This window comes from Lepidochelys kempii, chromosome 7, assembly GCF_965140285.1.
Source record: "Lepidochelys kempii isolate rLepKem1 chromosome 7, rLepKem1.hap1, whole genome shotgun sequence".
NCBI lineage: Eukaryota > Metazoa > Chordata > Testudines > Cheloniidae > Lepidochelys > Lepidochelys kempii.
The window spans coordinates 68,660,681-68,681,558 of NC_136386.1; the positions used below are offsets into that span (position 1 = coordinate 68,660,681).

At 41.1% G+C, this 20,878-nt stretch overlaps 1 protein-coding gene across 1 annotated transcript; it reads left to right on the top strand.

The window, feature by feature from the left end:
* The first annotated feature begins 1,496 nt into the window (after positions 1-1,496).
* On the top strand, positions 1,497-8,899 carry LOC140915321 (pulmonary surfactant-associated protein A). The gene is made up of 6 exons (XM_073354905.1): positions 1,497-1,582; positions 1,895-2,013; positions 3,656-3,839; positions 5,417-5,536; positions 6,646-6,723; positions 8,409-8,899. The coding sequence occupies exons 3-6, from the start codon at positions 3,668-3,670 to the stop codon at positions 8,783-8,785; spliced, it is 747 nt and encodes a 248-aa protein (XP_073211006.1). The 5' UTR covers positions 1,497-1,582; positions 1,895-2,013; positions 3,656-3,667; the 3' UTR covers positions 8,786-8,899.
* The last annotated feature ends 11,979 nt before the right edge of the window (positions 8,900-20,878 follow it).

Sequence of the window (20,878 nt, forward strand, 5' to 3'; positions counted from 1 at the left end):
AAACCACACCTACCTTTTTCCACAGAAGCTGAAAAATTCTTATGCTCATTTTTTTGGCTGGTATAACTGGCATTTGTTTTCCCTAGGAGAGCAAATAGATTAAAAGGGCTGAATTTTCTAAGACTATCTAATTGCTTGAAGATTTTAATTTTTATGGTTTAACTTAAATGTTCTGAAGTTTATTTTTGTAAGTGTGATACTACGGCAGAAGGCACCCCTGAAGTCACACCCTGCACACTATTGTAGGAACCCTTGTACAAAGCCTGCCTTGTAAAGTATCATTTGAAAACTCATAATTTGCTGGACAGTACTGTCCTGGTAAAAAATGTAGGGCAACAGCGTCTGTGAAGTTATAATATCCTCCCCCACCCCCACCCGCCACATGGTGGCGGTAAGGCATGTTTCAAACCCCGCAGCCCTGGCCAAACCGAAATTGGCAAACAGGTCTGCCCCTAAACAAAGGAATGTGTGCTCTATTTAAGTTGCATGTAAGCAGTAAACAGAGTCATCATGCAGGAAGGGAAGACAAAAGAAGTGCCTCTGTAGTGGTTTAAGTGTAGTGGTATGTACATAGTAAGAGACTGTCCCTGGCCTGAAGAGATCACAGTATGATGAGACAAGTCAGCCAAAGGATGGGAGAAAGAAAGTAGTATTAATATCATTTTACAGATGGGAAACTGAGGCACAGAAAGATTAAGTGCCTTGCCCAGGTTGTCAGTGGAAGTCTGTAGCAGAGCCAGAAACTGATTCTACACCTCATGAGTCCAGGTCCATTGCCTTAAAAACAACACCTAGTTTTTAGTGATTGTCATCAGTAGGTCTCAAAGGACTTTACAGAGGAAATCAATATCATTATCAGAGAAAAGGAAGTGATTTGCCCAAGACCACCCATCAGACCACTAGCAGAGCTGGGACTAGAGCCCTGTATTCGTGAGTCCCAGTCCAGTGCTGTACCCACTAGGCCACCCACTGCCTCCCTTAGCTACATGCCCATCTTTCCTTGTAATCTTTTTAACAGTAACAAGGTTTATTTTAGAAATGAGATGAAATGTCCATGAAAACTTTGTATTCTTTGAATTAACTCAAAAAAAAAAATCTTTTGAGACGATCTGTTCTGCTTGAGAGTTTTTTTCCTCCTTTAAAACATAACTTATTACTATAATCGAGAAAATCAGCATCACGCAGTTCCTGAAACTTTTCTAAGTATTTGTATAACAAATTAAGTGTGTGAACAAAACAAAAAAGAATTATGCAAATTATACTTATCTAGCCTCCACTTTGGTATGAAGGCGTGTTATCAAATAACATACTTTATAAGTGAGACTTTTGAGGACTTTTTTTTCATTCTACTTCAGAGCAGAAGGGTGAGTGAACTCTTTATAAAACTACAAAGAACTTCTCTTAGGCCATGCTGCAAACCTCTCCCTTTACATTTTCCATTATATTTTCAAATGCTTCGCTATATTTACCTTTATTGTTACTATTCCAGTCTACTTGTATTAGTGGTTTCAACAGATGTGGAGTTGCTTGAAAAATGCTGGGGTTTTATGACTGAGGAGCGAGAGGACGAGCAAGAATTAGGGTATGTCTATACTGCAATTGGGACACAACGTGTAGGCATACCAGAGCTAGCTTTGAGCCAGCTAGCTCACTAAAAATAGCACTGTAACCAGAGGGCCATGGGCAGCGGCATGGACTGGCCGCCTGAGGGTCTGGGTGGGATTGTACTTGGATAGGCATGCTGTGCCATCGCAGCTGCACAGCTATCTTTAGCAAACTAGCTCGATGGAAGCTAGCTCAGGTCTGCCTTCACGTGCTGCAATCGTGCCTCGAAATTGCTGTGTAAACATCCCCTCAGAGTTGAATAATTGCTTTTTCATCTTAACATCCAAAGGATCAGGAACCTGGAACTGCATCAAGATCCACTAGTTTGGAGTCAGTAGGACTCCAAATGGATGCAGAAGTCTAACACATTATATGAGAGTCACCCAATCAAGGACACAGTCACCCAAGGTAGGATGGGAGAGCCACACCGACATCCTGAACCCATCTTCACCACTCTCGCTATTTTAGCTGAATGATGCTAATAACTGAAGGAGAATTCGTGCTTTAGTACCGTACATTACGTCCAGTTTGACTTTAACCATTTCTAACTAGATTGTAATGAGAGCAGGTCAGAAAACATTTTGATTTTTTTTCAAAATTGCTCACATTTTTGACATTTGAAAAATTTCAACCAGCTGTATAGTTGATCCAAAATTGAGAAGAAAGTGTTGTCAAAACTGTTCTGTTTAGTTCTTGAATGTTTTCACCACTTTGAGTCATTTAGACTTGGTGTGGATTATAAAGTTATTTTGCAGATGCAAATAGTCTGTGATCTGCCATACATAGGGCCCTTCATTTTCAGTTTTTATTTTATTTAATTTTCCCCAGGAATTTACCAGTGTTTATTACCAAAACAACAAATACAGGTGAAAATCAGTGCAAAAAACTTAATAATTTTTCTGGGTAAATATCGGGGGGGAGGAGGGCGGTTGGTGGACGGAAAGACGGGGGGGTGGGGAGTATTTAGTAGATTAATGCTTTGAATTCCATTCCTCAGTGTGGTTTGCTGCAGAACTAAACCAGAACTCAAAACACAACGGTACATCTGAGTTTAAGAAAACAATATATCTCTAATCCCCAAATAAAACTTTTCATTTGAATAAACAGTTTACTGTTGTAGACTTAGAACTATTAGCCTATAAATATTTACATTTAATAATTGGGCCACACCATTTGTAAGCCATACACTCAACTTCATCCTTTTCTCCTGTGTTTGTTTATTTTTAAACTTTCAAATACTTCTGAAATATATTCTGATACAGATTTTCATTTTCTTCCCATTTTAGTGTGTTAAAACTTCAAACTGTTATCTCCTAACAGCTTGAAATGTATACGTGGTGGGTGAGGGATTTATCAGGATGCTCAGATGCACACGCACTTCAGAGCTTGCATGTGTGTCTGTTTGTTTATTGGGTGTATCTTCTAGACTAATACATAGCCTTACTTCAACAGGCAGGTTTGCGTATACACATAGACTAATGTATTATCATAATGCATGTATCTCATGCTATGTATTGTATTTTCCTAATAAAATAAGATATTTTAATATATTTGAATGATACAACAGTAGGGTGAAAAATCAGGAAAAAATGAATCATACTTTTTGTAGAACCTGGGAATTTTTCGGTAAAAATTGGTTGAAAACGAAGGGACTTAGCCATTCATAACATGAGAATCAATCCTGCTTGCAAGTTAATGTTTGGAATGATGCATTTTTCAAAACTGCCGTGTAATATATTACATTTGATTTACACACATCAAATAAAAAAAAGAGCATGATTTATGACCATTGCCACCAAATGACTAATTGTTTATTTTAATATTCTCTCTCAACCTTGGATCATTTTAGGGATACTTCCATAACCTCAATATAAATGGGCGGGGGACAGGACGAAACTTGAAAGATTTAATCCCAAATTGAAGACTTCATTCAAGGCCAAATTTCATTCAAGGCCAACAGTCACCACTTCTTCATTATTTCCAGTTAGCATAAATGAGCTCCTATTTTCTCAATGCAGAATTGCATGGTAAATGCAGCTTGTTTTTGTAGCTGGCCTGAACAATGCTGTCACTCCAGTCACTTCACATACTTGCAACAGCAGCTGTTTTTTTGGTGACATGTCATGCTGAGGAGAAGTGTGCAGGAGCTCCTGGAATCCCTGGCACCCCAGGAGTCAATGGATTGCCTGGAAGAGATGGAAGAGATGGTATGAAAGGAGACCCAGGCCCACCAGGTATGGTCAGTGGTTATCTCCCCTGTTAAATAGATGTATTGCTGTGTTGACTATTATGCTTAGTAAACTAAATGGTTTATCACCCGTTTCCTTGAGTCAGATGAAATAAAGAAATGATGAGTTCTATTTAATGCACAGTGGAACCCTCTGATGGTGAAGTCAGTAAATACCGTGAATTTCTGCTTAGAGTGAAATTGTCCTGTAATTCCAACTTTAGTGAACTTCTACTGGTGCAACAACTCCCCGTGGTGTGGAGTAGGAGGAACATTCATGTTGTGGAAATGAGAGGGAAACAAAAGCAGTTCTTTGGCAGAAGAGTGGGAAGCTGAAGGAGGGAAAAGTGGCAATTTTAATAGAGCTGGTTAGGAATTTTCTGACAATATTTTTTGTCATAAAATGTCAATTTGTCAAAACCATAATGGTTTGCAGAAAGGGTTATTTCTGACAAATCTCACAATTAAAAAAATGTTGATATTTTTTAAAAGAAAAGTTTGGGTTTGGGCTCAAACCCAGTTTTTATTTTATTTTTTTTTAGTTGAGTTGTAATGTAAAAAAGGGGGGGAGCATTAAAAAGGTCAAAACCAAAACGTTTTGAAATTATAGAAATGAAACACTTTAGTTGACCTGATCCAAACTTTTTTTCTTACTTATCAGTTCATGATTTCTACTTTTTTGTCCTGATTTGGGCCAGGAAAGAAAACTGATATCTCAAAGACTGTTGTGGAAAAAATCTCCCACTCAGCTCCAACTGTTAATTTGTCCCCTTCCCAGTGACAAGCTTCCCTTACAGCAAAGGTTTGTGGCTCCTTCAGCCATTTTTAAACCACTTCCAAGTGTAAAAGTTAAATTGGGCGCTGGTCTGTAGTCCCCATTTATTTTTTGCAAGAAAATGAGATGAAAGTGGCTATTGGGCATAAACTACAGCTGATTTCTTGGGCATAAGAAGAGAAGGCAACAGTTCACAGTATTCTTAAAATAAGAGAGAATTAGGGCAGAAAATTAACAATTGATCAATGCATTCACAAGCATAACTTTCCCCATCTCTTTTCTATTACCCTTTCAGTGGGAACTACTTTTCATGCAGAGGATACTTTCTATAATGCTCAACAAAACTGGTTTTTAAAATGAATTAATGAAAATGTAATACCAGGAAGCAATTACATGTCAGTGGATTAATTAGGCTTCTGATGCACTTCTCAGGTTGTTGAAGCCAAGAGGCTGTATGCACCATTGGTCTATTAATGCACCACCTGCAGATGCTGATTGTTTCATTGTGCAATATTCCTTCCATGCCAAAGGGCAGATCAGAAGCTTTCTCCAGCTCCATCACCAAAGATGCTCCAAGGTTCAAGTAGTTGGGATCCTAACATGCATTTGGTTGCTCATTCCATGGAGTCAGTGTTATGAAGCCAACAGTCACCCGAGGCTTGTGCATTAATGAAGTTATTCAGAAGCACAATGCAGTTTGTTGCTTTGCAGGCCAGCATCTGTTAAACCACTGTTCTGAATTTCCCATAAAATGCATCAGTTGAAAAGAAGTTTTGTATGTTTTTCATTTGTGTGCTTCTCTTCTCCAGGTCCTCAGGGGCCACCGAGTGGCATGCTAGGTCTTCCCGGAAGAGATGGGCTTCCTGGGGTTCAAGGGCCCCAGGGTGAAAAAGGCAACAAGGGGGAGAGAGGGGAGCCTGGACCACAAGGTGAATAAGACTAATCTTTGTTTAGTCCAAAAAACTGGATACTTGTGCTGCGTATAAAGCAGTCCAGGGAAAAGTAACTGAGTCTATTAAAGTGCAGTTCTGCTATTAGAAGTGACTGTACAAATGGTGCCTTTGTTATTCAACTGATCTGCTTCCTGTATCTATCAGATCTCCTGACTGTATTGACTAAAGTACATTTTACTACCTTTTACTCCTCTTACAAATGCAGAGCCAACACAGTTCTGAGATACTGAGAAGGAATCGATTCCTCCTTGTGCAACAGCAACAGAATTCTGTACTGAGTTTCATCAGTTACAGTTATGCTACCCCAATGACAGCAATGGGACTGTACAGGTGTCATGGCATAATTTTGCCTGCAGAAGTTTTATTACTGGTGATGATTTTGTATGAAAAAAAATAGCCAGCTTGATTCTCAGATCCCATGATAAACTTGCATGCTGGGAGGTTTTTTGTTTTTGTTTTTAAAATCTCTGTATCTATAAACTGTGGATATTTCATATGTCATCCTGGAGAGAACCTACATGGAACCCTACAATGACATTTTTGCAGTCACTATTCAGATAGAAGCATACCGTAAAACTATAAGAGTTTAACTGACCATAAAGGAGGCAGAGAAGAGGATTCCAGTTCTGTTCAATATCACACAAACTCCACACCCACTAAAGTTTTCCATTGTGGCTGTCAAGTTGCAAATTTAAATCAGAGCAAGTTCTGATTGGTTCAGCCTACGCAGGATATGGTTTCTAAAATATTAACCCTTTCATGGATTTCACACACACAAAAGACTTCAGATTAGAAAAACTGATCTTATTTCACATGTAATCTGCTTTAAGTAACTACTCTCCAGAGCTGGAGTTTCAACTGACATATATTTTATGTATTATGGATAAGAACAATCAATATGTGATAGGGTTTCTTTGAAAATATATACATACAGGAAAATAGAATTTTCCACCCCAGAAAATGAAACTGATATATGTCAAGTACAAGCCAATTTTGGAAACTTGTTATTAATTGTATATGATGCATTTTTCTTATCAGTGAAGTCCAGTTTAAATCAATTGTATAATTATTATTTTTATCTTTAGGCCTGCCTGCTTCTGTTGACCCTGAATTGCAAGAAAGCCTCCAGTTTTTAAAACATCAAATTACCAGACTGGAAGGAGGTAATCTTTCTGCTTTTCCTCACAACTTGTGTAAAATGCAATGTACAAAATGAACCATGATAGCCCAACTTAAAGTAAGTTACATTTCAAAAAATTTATTCAATTCTAAAACTTTCCTCACTAAAACTTCCTTCCAAATACCAATTAAGTATGCTGAGGTGTTTGTTGCACTTTGGAAGAAGAGGAAAGATGATCCAGCAGCCCAGCCTGAGATGTGGGAGACCAGGGTTCAATTCCTGCTCTGCCACAAACATCTTGTGTGACCCTAGGCAAGTAACTCAGTCTCTCTATACCATAAAATGGGGATAATAGCACTGCCCTACCTCACAAGGGTGTTGGAAAGATCATTTGTGAGGCACTCAGATACTGCAGTAATGAAAGCCTCCCAAGAAAGACTGGTCAGTGTGTGTGTCTATGCAGTATAAAGGGCAATGCAAAAGGCTGCCCATAAGATGCAGCATAGATGGGGGCTTAGGGCTATACAACATACTGAGCATTCTGCATACTACATGTATGAATGGACTGTAAGAACTTACACTAGAATCAAAAGGGACTAGGCACAGCCCAGTGCGAAGGACTGTGCTGTGCATCTCCAGCATGTAGGGCGGCACATGGAGAAAAACATCAAGCAGGCTGTTGCAGTTTCTCTTGCTTGTACATGTTGCTCTTTGGGAGTAGGTTTCCCTCACCATGACCAACTGATTAATGTGCAGCTCTCACTGTAGAGAGTGGAATCTACAGGTCTTAACAGAGCAGAAAAGTTACCCCCTTTTGGCTAATTCTCCATTGGTTTATCTATGAGGAGGAGCAAGATACATACAAGGTGAGGTGTGCGGCTCAGCTCTTTTGAAACATAGATCATCTGGGGTGGGTACTCAGGGGACTGAACTCCCTCTGGAGAAGCACAAATCCCTAATAGGAGACTGCTCAGGGCCCATTTTCTCAGCAAGAGGATCTGTATAGGACTACCACAATTGTTCTCCGAAGCAAATGAGATCTCTGGTGAGCTGACACAGGGCCTGATTCTCCCAGAGTAGGAAGGACCTTTAAGGAAACGCCACTCACATTCATTCAAATTGCATTAAAAATCTTGTTAAAAAGAATTTTTTTTGTGTTGAGCTCTTGGGAATCATTGAAACTGAGGCAGTTGTATGATGTCAGTAGTGCTTATATTCTCAATACACTCTAGGGTTGTGTAGTCATTAGAGCTGTTGGGGAAAATTGGGGAGAAAAATCAAAGATTTTATCAAAATTACTTTCCTTTTCTCTTGTTAAAATTTGAAAAATTCCAACCAGCTCTACCAATTGTACATAACAGATCAGGTCTGAAACTGTATTTAGTACGGGGGGAGCAGTGCACACTGAGGTTGTAGGAGGAGACAGATTTCCGTAGGTGAAGAATTATATAGACTCGCTGAAAAAACTAATGAGTTGGTGGGATTGTGACAGAGGTAGTTCCTCATTTTCTCCTCCTCTTCATTCTTTTCCTCTATCTCTTTTCAATCCTCTTTCCTTTCTCCCTTTATTTTTTCCTCTTTCTTCCCTTTCTATTTGTAATGTTCTCTTCTTTTCCTTTCTCTCATTTCCACGTGGTTTTTCTCCCTTCCCAGGAGTATAGTAGCAACATGTACAGTATAAAATACGACAAAAAAAAACCAACCAGATCTTTTCACTTTCCTTTGCAGTCCTTACTTTGGAAGGAAAAATAACAGAAGTGGGGGAAAAAATTTTCGCTACCAATGGGAAAGAAGTCAATTTTGAAACCACATTAAAAGCGTGTGAACATGCTGGTGGCTCCATCGCCACCCCTAGGAACAAGGAGGAGAACGATGCTATTTGGGATATTGTGAAACAGTTTAACAGATATGCTTATCTGGGCATAAGGGAGAGTGATGTTCCAGGTGAATTCCATGATCTGGATGGGAAACCTCTGAATTATACCAACTGGCGTGCATATGAGCCAAATGGCAAAGGAGGGGAAAACTGTGTAGAGATGTACACTGATGGCGGCTGGAATGACAAAAAATGCAACCAGTACCGCCTCACTATCTGTGAATTTTAAAGCACATTCTTTCAGTTGTTTCATAGGGCAGAGTCCATGCAATATTCTGTGTCTCAAACATAAACAGGAGCTTGTTCTCTCAGCATTATAGCTAATGTTGTCTGTGATTATTTTATCTGAGAGAAACAAAATCATGGTGTAATATTTTCCTTCCTCATGCTTACTAAGGAAATAGTAACTACTGAAGGTGATTGATCTGCAACTAGAACTATCCCTAATTTGAGAGGGGGTTAATGATAGTAACCAAACTCTGCCTTGTCTCACTGTGGCTGATTAAGCTCCAGATAAGGATTTCAGGGTTTGGCTTAATGTGTTTGAGGAGTCCCATGCTAAGATAACTTTGTACATTCCATTGTAGTTACATGCCTGGATAATGCAGCATACGCTATGCAACAACATTAGAGGAACAGGTCTCAATCCTGGAAGGAAATGCACACAGGTATACTTCAGTGGAGAAATACATGGTGGATCCGCCTTTATGCATCTCTTTGCAGGACTGAGGCCATACTGTGTACTATGAAACCCTGCAATAAAATGCAACTCAGTTATTATAAAGGGAGGCCACAACAAAAGCCCTTGAAATCATAGATCATTTAGCTATACTGCAAGCTGCCCATTTTGTTTTTTGTGTCAAATACCATGTTCTATGTCCAAGCACTATAGAAATAGTCATTTACAGTATTTTACAGTTCTGTCAAGACTCTTCTATATCATACTAACCACTGACAAATAGTATCATTCTGATGTGTAAGCTGAATAGATTTGACACACCCACACAAACCACATGCTCATCTGACCACCATTATCAGACCAGCAAAGGCAAGGTTTGAGAAGGGGGCTGCCAGCAGTGACATAGGTTCTGATCCAAAGCCCGCTGAAGTCAATGAGTGTCGAGCCGTTGATTTCGAAGAGCCTTGGCTCACATCACCACCACCACTACTACTACCTGGCATTCAGCTTGCGTAACTGGACTGGGCATTGAGAATCCTCATGAGCAGAAGGGGGTAAGAAATTTCTCATACACTTCCCCACCCCATGGAGCCAGCTTCCCGGGAGTGTCCTCAAACTGTTCTCTCACCAATGCAGGGAGAAAAGGAGGTACCACAGGGTATATAGAGCAACAGACACTCTGGTCCTATCTTCTCCTGTTCCCAAGATCTTCCTAGATGTTGCTACACAGAGAGCCTGCATAGTGTTGGACTCTACACCATGCCAGGGAGTGATCTTTTTCCTATCCTACACTGTAGGGACTCCTCTGTATGGCCAATTCATACAGTGTGCTTCAGCAAAACTTTGAGTTCCAATATTAGGGAATGGGCTAGTTTTTTGGGAGTAAAGGAGGGGTCTCTTGTACAGGCCCATACACAGCAAAGGTCTCCAGCCAGTCTAAGAATGTGCAACATGACTGCTACTTCAAAACTGGCATAGAATAGCAACTCTTGATATAATGTCCACTATGTGGGCTTCAAAATGTTGACTCTTCACTTGCAAAATAACCTCTTTAAAGTCCTATTGTTGTCTTGGCCAAAAATATGCCTACTAGAATGGCATAGATTCTGTGAAGAAGAAAGATTTATTATTCTACAAACAAAACTCTCTTGGCTTTATCTATCTTTGATTATCACAGTGTAGCCACTTAGTTCATTTTATCTTTTCATTACACAGCTGGAAGGACTTTCCTTTCATATATGAAGATTGCTGGATAACACCCGTCCTTGTGATAAATAGGTTTAAGAGGGGTTATACTTCCAAAATCAAATACAGACCTGGAAACAGCAGGAAATCTGCCCCTTTTGTAGGACTTCAGCATAGTACCAAAACCAAAGTCTGATGCTGAGGCTGCCATGGTTGACTTAACATAGGGTTCAGCCCGAGTACCTGCATCTCCCCAGTGACTTCTTTTCTTTGATGTGGATGCATGGGATACCAGGCAGCAGGACCTGTCTGCTCTCTAGAGTTTCTCTCATTTTTTCCTGTTGTTTTACAGCATCTGGATGAGTGGGTTCTCTTCTCTTAGAAGCCATGAAAGGAGCAATGTTTTGTGGTGCTGAAAAACACCTAGGGAGACAGTGTGGTTCATTAGACTGGACTGGGACTTGAGAGCTTGGGTGGAATCTTGGTTTGCCACTGAAGTCAATACCAAAACCCTGGTTCTGTTTCTTGTTCTGCTGCTGACATGCTGTGTGACCTTGGGTGAGTTGTTTCCCTTCTCTGGGTCTGTTTCTCCTCCCATTCTTTGCCTTTCCTGTCTGTTTGGAGTGAAAGCTATTGGGCACAAGGGTTGTCTCTGAATATTTATATGCACTGTGCCTCTAGGTACTACTGTAATACAAAAATAGTAATAAGAAAAAATGAAGGACCCTCTAGATCTCAGAGGCCCTGCCGTCTACATCTGAGATGGACAAAGTTTCTTGTACCGTTCCTTTTTGAACCTCCCCAAATGTGCAGTTTCTTGACTCCTCGAAGGCACCAAAACCAATTTAGATAAACACCTGAAGTTCGGAGGCCTTTCCTAAATCTTTTTCAGGTTCAACCATCGTTAATAAGATTATTACATTCTCCTAACCACTGCAGGAGTGGCTATGTGAACTGTTGGATTAAAGTTCATGAAAACTGATATTTGCCCTGTAATTTTTGAGACAAAAACACATAAAGCTTGGTATCTGTACTCAGCTGTGTAAAGTTAATTAAATGTTCCAAGAAGCATAAGTAAGCAGTGATTAAGTATTTATTCAGAGAAACATTTGAGAATCAGGAAGTTAAGTGTACTTGAGGTCTAGTTGGGAACCTGTCTAGCTCTTGTTACCTTTAATGACAGACCTCTATTATGAACCAGTAGTTGTAAAAGACTTAATTCCACAGTGATCTTTGAATTTCAATTGGTGCCTATATATAGCGAGCTCAGTTTCTAAAGCTTTCGTACACTATGATAAATAGGTAACATCTAGTCTATTGTTTAGGGTATCAGGACAGGGTTATCCCCTATAGTGTGTTCTCCAGTGATCTCCAATCCAATTTGAAATATCTAAACCAATGGAGCCTCCACCACTTCCCTTGGGAGACCGTACACATTCAAATAGATGTCATGATTAAGGAATGTTTCCTGCTATTTAGCCTAATTTTCCCCCTGTGCTAGACTTCATCCCATTACTCCCAGTTGGACCAGCTCTAAACAACTCCTTTTCCTCCGTGGTGTAAACACCCCATCATTGATGTGATTGGGTGCCTTGGGCAGGCCACTCTGAGAATTCCACATTCAGGGCAGACAAACCGCAAAAATTGGTGATTTATTCTTTAATTAGATTCACCAAACCAGTAACAAAATAGCCTCTGCAATACCACACTGATAAACCAGAAACCAAACACAGTTCCCTTAGGCCTGGTCTACACTACGGGGTTAGGTCGAATTTAGCCACGTTAGGTCGATTTAAAAATGACTGCGTCCATACAACCAATCCCATTCCGTCGACCTAAAGAGCTCTTAAAATCGACTTCTGTACTGCTCCCCGACGAGGGGAGTAGCTCTAAAATCAACCTTGCTGGGTCGATTTTGGGGTAGTGTGGACGCAAATTGAGGGTATTGGCCTCCAGGAGCTATCCCAGAGTGCTCCATTGTGACCGCTCTGGACAGCACTTTGAACTCTGATGCACTAGCCAGGTACACAGGAAAAGCCCCGGGAACTTTTGAATTTCATTTCCTGTTTGGTCAGCGTGGCGAACTCAGCAGCACAGGTGACCATGCAGTCCCCCCAGAAGTGTAGAGCGTAGAATGTTTCTATGCTCCCCCTATCATCTCCGTCCCTGAGGTTATCGCAGATTAGAAGGTGAAAAAACCGCACTCGCGATGACATGTTTTCCGAGCTCATGCAGTCCTCCCGCACTGATAGGGCACAGCTTAATGCATGGAGGCATTCAGTGGCAGAGGCCAGGAAAGAATTAAGTGAGCGCGAAAAGCAGAGGCAGGACACGATGCTGAGGCTAATGGGGGAGCAAATGGACATGATGAAGCATCTGTTGGGGGAGCAAACGGATATGATGAAGCGTCTGTTGGAGCTTCAGGAAAGCCAACAAGAGCACAGACTGCCGCTGCTTCCACTGTATAACCGCCTACCATCCTCCCCATGTTCCATAGCCTTCTCACCCAGATGCCCAAGAACACGGTGGGAGGCTCCAGGCACCCAGCCACTCCACTCCAGAGGATGGCCCAAGCAACAAAAGGCTGTCATTCAAACAGTTTGATTTTTAGTGTTGATACAATAAGCAATGTGGCCTTGGCCTTCCCTCCTCCCGCACCCCACCCGGGCTATCTTGTCTGTTTTCTCATTTTTTTTTAATTAATAAAGAAAGAATGCATGGTTTCAAAACAATAGTTACTTTATTTCGAAGGGGGGAGGGTGGTTGGCTTACAGGGAATTAAAATCAACAAAGGGGGAGGGTTTGCATCAAGGAGAAGCACACACAACTGTCACACCAAAGCCTGGCCAGTCATGAAACTGGTTTTCAAAGCCTCTCTGATGCGCAGCTCACCTTGCTGTGCTCTTCTAATCGCCCTGGTGTCTGGCTGCTCAAAATCAGACACCAGGCGATTTGCCTCAACCTCCAACCCTGCCATAAACGTATCCCCCTTATTCTCACAGATATTATGGGCACACAGCAAGCAGCAATAACAATGGGAATGTTGGTTGCACTGAGGTCTGACCTAGTCAGTAAACAGCACCAGTGAGCTTTTAAATATCCAAGGGCACATTCTACCACCATTCTGCACTTGCTCCGCCTATAGTTGAACTGCTCCTTACTACTGTTCAGGCTTCACGAGCCATGGGAGCAAGGGGTAGGTGCGACCGTGCTGTGCTGCCGGCTGGGAGAGCAGCCTGAGGCAGAAGCCTCCAGCTCGCATGATATTCCAGGCAGGACTGAATCTCCATGAGACGAAACTTAAAGAAGAGAATGACCTGGAGTCTCTGGCTCCCATTAGGTGCTATAAGAGGATAATAGCCACATCTGTCCAGGCGCCCCGATCGACCTCACCGAGGTCTGCCAGGAGCACCCAGGAGATATATGATGGCTCTCAGTCCTACTGCACCATCTGCCATGAAGGCAAGGAGCTGCTGCTGTGTAGCAATGCAGTACTGTGTCTGCCAGCAGCACCCAGGAGACATATGGTGACGGTGAGCTGAGCAGGCTCCATGCTTGCCGTGGTATGGTGTCTGCACAGGTAACCCGGCAAAAAAGATGCAAAACAATTGTCTGCCATTGCTTTCATGGCGGGAGGGAGGTGGGCCTGATCGCATGTACCCAAAACCACCCGCGACAATGTTTTGGCCCCATCAGGCATTGGGAGCTTAACCCAATATTCCAATGGGCAGCGGAGACTGCGGGAACTGTGGGATAGCTACCCACAGTGCACCGCTCTGTAAGTTGATGCTAGCCACAGTACTGAGGACGCACTTCGCCGACTTAATGCGCTTAGTGTGGACATACGCAATCGACTGTATAAATTCGGTTTCTAAAAATCAACTTCTATAAAATCGACCTAATTTTGTACTGTAGACACACCCTTATAGGCATTCCAGCCCATGGCTGCCATCCAGGCATCCCAATCTACTATACTGGGAGGTTATTGAAAACCCATTTCATGATATGTGAGGTACTTACATACCTACTTACATGGGAGGTAGTTAGTTTACTAAGGATTGGCTAACTGCATGAAATTTGGGTAAGATCTGTGCTATATATTGACCTGGGGGTATGTGTCTGATCCTTTGGGTTTAGAAAGACTAAAGATGTAATAATAAAAGAAAAGAAGAGTTATAAATGGTTAATAGATCATATACATACTAATGATTGCAAAGTCCTGATATCAGGTCTGGCTTGTAAAGTCTGTCTGATAACTTCCAAAAGATTGGAAGGGCCTCAAGCTATAGTTCAAGATGCTCTTTTTAGTTGTAAATCCACAGTCCAGAGCAGGAGAGAGGCAACATGGAGCTGTTTAAGGTGTCTTTTTATATCCTCTTCCAGATGCATGGAAAATTACTGTCCCAAACAAAGCTGACAGCCCCTGTAATGGAAAAGGTACTGGCCCAGGATGGAGTGCAGGTTCAGAGCATATCACATGCCCTTACGTGTTTTGCTGAATCATGGGGGTTGGCCTTTGGCTTTTTGCTGTCTGAGGCATTCTCAGGAAGAGCTATCTGTACCTGATGAGGGTTTGTAAATGGCCCATTGTGAGACTGGAGTGTCCCTGATAGGCCATCAACACATAGCTGTCTGGCCCACATTTAACTCTATCTGGGAGGTGTCACTCAGGAATACGCCACATGTTTAAGATACATAGACAATATTCATAACTTCAGATACAAAGGTAATGCATGCATATGAACAGGATAATCATACTTTGCAAATCATAACTGTTCCATTGACACCTTCAGCGATATCATTTGTTCAAGATATGTTGAAATTGTATAATAGTGCTACCAGCAATGATTCAAATGGTCATCTTTCTCTTTCACAGCATCACAATTGACATAAATTAATGTGTGTGAGTATGTGTGTGTGTGTGTTGTTGCTGGTGCAGGTGGCGATACATGTAGGTAAGGTTACCCAACACTTCCCATTACAACCTAAGAACCAGTTTTCAGTTGCTTATAACTTTGTCAAACTTTAACGGTTCAGGTATGTCTGCCTCAGCCTGAAATTTTTTTTAAAAGTCTCACCAAAAATGGTTCGGCCATTTCTGAGAGTGAGGGTAGGTGAGGAGAACATGCATTGTTTTACCCGTTTTAACAAATTATTTTTAAGAAATGTTTAAAACATTCTGGCACCTCTGTGCTGTGGAATAGGAACTTCGAATGTGGTAGGAGTATTGTCCTGGTGTCAGGGAAACGCCATTTGCTGTTCCCATGATAAGACACCCACATTTGGCTAAGTTATGAGCCTTTGAAAGCTCCACTGATTAGAGCAACTGATTAGGGTTTGTCTGCTAAATTCTTTGATGGTTATGTCAGTACTGGGCATGTCTCATCTGCTCACAGTTCCTACATGTGACCAGAATGCACGTGCCCCATCCCCTGAGAGCAACTGAGCATACCCCATCCTGGGCTTCAGGGTCTGAGCAGGTCTTTCCCTGAAGTTGCTGCTCTGAGCTGCTGTGACACTGGGCACCTGAACTGAAAGCCTGTAGACTCTCTTGTGCACTCAGTGCCTACCCCCACCCCCTGTTTCTGGCCAGGCAGGAAGAAGGAGGGGGAAGCAGCCTGACTTAGATTTCAGAGTGTTGAGGAAGTGGAGGCAGGACATGGGGAGAAGGGATTGCAGGAAGAGTGAGGGGTGGGAACAGGACAGTAGCCAGACATGGGGTGGGAAGCAGTAGGAGACAGAAGTTGGAGCAAGTGAGGGAGACAGGATTGTAGAGGAGGGGCAGTGGCATAGGATCTTGAGAGAGAGGAAGGGAGGAGAAGGGTTATAAAGAACTGTACATAGGCCTCAATAATCCTAAATAGGCCTGGATAGGAGCAGTGGAGGAATAAGGCAGGATTTGGGCAGTGGAGCACATAGGAGGAGAGGGGGACAAACAGGCTTGTGGAAGGGATGGGGCTGATGGGTCTATTACCACTAGAGGATTTTCCCCTTCGGAACCTGGAATGAAACCCAGGAGTCCTGACTCTCTACATTCCTTACAGCTGGTTACAACCCAGATTTTCCGTGCCACAGGCAATTCCAAAAGTTTGCTTGTTTTTTCATTTTTCATTGGAACAAAAATTCCAAAATTTCATTTAGGAAAAATCAAAGTGACATTTTGTTTTGAGTATCAGGGGGTAGGCATGTTAGTCTGTAACCAAAAAACAACAAGGAATCCGGCTACTAATGTGATATATCCCATCATGTGCCAGCAATGCCTTTCTGCCACGTACTTTGGCCAAACTGGACAGTCCCTACGTAAAAGAATAAACGGACACAAATCGGACATCCGGAATGGTAACACACAAAAGCCAGTGGGAGAACACTTCAATCTTCCTGGACATTCGATAACAGATTTGAAAGTAGCCATATTTGAACAAAAGAACTTCAGAAACAGACTTCAAAGAGAAACAACAGAACTTAAATTAATTTTCAAATTTAACACCATTAATTTGGGCTTGAATAGGGACTGGGAGTGGTTGGCTCATTACAAAAGCAGCTTTGCCTCTGACACCTCCTCATCTATTATTGGGAGTGGACTACATACACCCTGGTCAAATTGGCCTGGTCAGCACTGGGTCTCCACTTGTGAGGTAACTCCCTTCTCTTCCTGTGTCATTATATAATGCCTGCATCTGTAATTTTCACTCCATGCATCTGAAGACGTGGTTTTTTTAACCCACAAAAGTTTTTGCCCAGATAAATTTGTTAGTCTTTAAAGGTGCCACCGGACTCCTTGTTGATTTTGTTTTGACTTTATCAAAACATCTAGACTTAAATTAATATTATACAACAGAAAAGTCAAAATGATAAAGTTGAAATAAAACATTTTCTACCTTATAAAAATCAGATTTTCAAAGAAGTTTTCATTGAACATTTTAATGAAGTTGGTACGTTCCCAGGGAAGGTTTCACTTTTGTTGAAGCAGCATTTTCTGAAGGAATTTTTTTCTCTCAGACAAATTTCAACCAGCTCTACCTCGCCTTTGCTGTTAGCAAATAGGTATGAAACCCACTGGCACAGTATAGGTGTCTTCTCCCTCTACTGTCTGATCCACATACTAAGCCTGCTACTACTTTGTTACCTCAAGGGAAAGAGTTCTGTGCTGTGGATGTAAAGGCCCAAACCTTGCTGATGACCCAAGCTGGGGGTGGGGGGTCAATATAGTTCCAAAGTTGGAATTTTTGAGGTTTTTTTTTTAATTAGGAAATTAATCCAAATGAATTATTTTAAAGTGTGTTAAGGTTCTAAACTCAAGCACTCAAAAGCGAGGACTTATCAAATTTCAGGTTACCTGTGCAAAATTAATTTCCCTCCCCCCACATGCAATATGATAGTTTTTAATTACATGACTACATGCTATTTTTTCCCACAGGACTGACAGTGCTCTGAAACCGCATCAAGTTTCTGCAGTGATTGAGGCTGTTCTCTGTTGGACCCTAATATATTACAGAAATTAGGAGGTGTGTAGTGAATAAGGAAGGGGGTGGTTGGAAGAGAGAAGATAGTCTCAGAGTTAGGGAAGTCAAATGCCACCCTGGACAACTGGATTCTATTCCTGCCTCTGCCAGTGAGGCTCGCAAAGTGACTTAAACCAAACTTTTCACAGCTGTCACTAATTGTGTGTTCCTTTTGGAGTGCCCAATGGGAAATGTCTGAAGCCAGATTTGCAGCAGTGCTGAGTGCTCATGACGGCAACCAAAGTCGACTGGAGCTATGCTTTCAGCATTTAAAGTTCTATAAAATGCTAAGTACTCTCAAAAATCACGGCCTATGAGAATCAAGCTGGGCACTCAAAATTGGTGAGCGCTTTAGAAAAATTTAGCCTTAATTGCTCTGCATTTCAGTTCCCCATCTGCAAAATGGAGCTAAGTACCAACCCCCTCACCTTACAAGGGTGCTGTGAAGATAAGTTCATTAACATTTATAGTAAGAGCACCATTACTGTTTATGAAGTACCTATATACTGCGGTGAGAACCCCACGGAAATGCCCAGTAGAAAATTAGAAAGACAAGGTAAGTGAGGTAATATCTTTTATTGGACCAACTTTGAACTTGGAGAAGAACTCTGTGGCACTCAGAAGTTTGCTCCCTCACCAAGAGAAGTTGATCCAATAAAATATATTACTCCACCTACCTTGTGTGTCTCTTATCCTGAGACTCATATGGCTATAACAACACTGCAAACAAGGGAAATTTAATAATTTTGTAGTCAGTATGCAAGGTTTGAATGGCATGTGCAAAATAAGGCCTGGGGTCACACATTGAATACAGAGGATAAAAAGAAATATTGACTAAATACTCATCCACTGAATGAGGCATGGTCCTTCAGAAAAAAATAGTGTGTGATGATATACGTAAAGACTGTATCATAATGCATCTGCACAAAGGAGCTGAATTAAAGTTGTACAAGCAACATTGTCTGGTGTTTATTAATTTTTGAGAGGTGGACGTTGTCTTAGTATTCTTTTAATGTCATTATGGGATGATATATATATATTTGTGTGTGTACACAAGGTTTTTTTACATTTGGAAACAGATGTTATTGGTGAAAGGTGCGAGATTAGGAGCAGCTGGAGACTGATGAACTCTGTTTATCTAAAGAACATGCACAGCACAGAGAGCAACTGATTTCCCCCCATTCCTCCAAGATGTTGCAATCCTCAGTCCCTGTGCTCCCTGAGTTCAGTGTCTATTCTTCTGAGCTACAGTCTTCATATCTCTTTCCGTCCTTAGTCTGGCTTTTGAGATTACCAGTGAGGAGGCTGGTTTGTACCAGTTCTGGTGCTGATTTGGTGACATCAGACCCATCCATTGTAAACTGGACTATGATCAGCAGGTCATTTAATATAGATCACTAACTAGCCACTAGATGGGAACAACTTTTAGCAGGGACATAAAAATGTAAGATAATAGGAAGAAGTCTTCCATTTTCGGTATGTTTCCACCACTTTTAAGGCCTCTTTGCACTGCCAGAGCTGTGTAAAGGGAATTTAATCTCACTGAGAATCTGGCTTCCTGTTTCGTGGGTGATATTATCCCCCTCATATTATCATGTTGAGCTATTAGGATATGGAATTCCCCTTACACCACAGAAGATTGTATCTATTTGTGTCTTAGGGAGTCAACTAAATTCTTATCTGGGAGTTTCTCTGAATAGGGCATAGGTGGAGATGATGTGTCCTGTTTTGTATGCTTTGTCACTATTGTGTTAGATTGTATTTACTCATAAGCTTTCAGCTCCCATCACTGATGGGCATATAATGCTTTTACACTATGGTTTCTGAGAAAATAATATGTAGATAATAAAAGTCAGCTGTGTTCGGGCTTGTTTTTCCTTCTGTGACATTTAAAATCACAATGACAATGTAATTATTTAATACTTAGAGTAAGCAGAAGATCTATGGAAATGTTATATCCTGCAAACAACTCATGACAGACATCTCTACAATCATCTATTCTTCTGCTCCAAGACTGTTTTACTCAATTAAAATGTAATATCTTGGCTCAACAAAATGGGAAAGCATCAGTGCATGTTGACTTTTTAAATATTCTTGCACAAGGCTTTAAACATAAAGAAAATAGAAGCAAAAATGATTGAAGGTAACAGTTATCAAATGTCTGTGTTGCTGGCCAAATGTATATCCAATTACATTTTTGTGCCTATTAGAAATGTATTGTGTGTGTGTGTGTGTGTCTCCAATTACGCGCCCTATAAATTGTACCTTTATCATGCTCCTTTTGCATTTCACATTGGAGCTGACAGGTAAGTTGAACTTCTTTATAAATTACAAAAAAAAATCTATTTTAAGTATAACAAAGTCTCAATTTAAACTTTCCATCTTAAATGCTTTTTCAGAGTTTCTTTACATTTCCCTCTGTTGCTAATACACCAGTCTATTTTTACTGAGGAAATCACCACTGATACAGAGGTGTTTAGAAAATGCTAAATATATGATAATGAAGAGAAAGAGGCAGAAGAAGAATAAAGTCTGAGTGAAAAAGAATGAGGAGTACTTGTGGCACCTTAGAGACTTACAAATTTATTTGAGCATAAGCTTTGTGGGCTGAAGTCCACTTCATCAGATGCATGCAGTGGAAAATATAGTAGGAAGATTGTGTGTACACACACACAGAGGACATGAAAAAATGGGGTTGCTATACCAACTCTAATTGATTAAGGTGGGCTATTATCAGCAGGAGGAAAAAAAAACTTTTGTAGTGATAATCAGGATGGCCCATTTCAAACAGTTGACAAGAAGGTGTGAGTAACAGTAGGGGTAAAATTAGCACAGGGAAATAGTTTTTAGTTTGTGTAATGAGTCATCCACTCCCAGTCTTTATTCAAGCCTAATTTAATGGTGTCCAGTTTGCAAATTAATTCCAGTTCTGCAGTTTCTCGTTGGAATCTGTTTT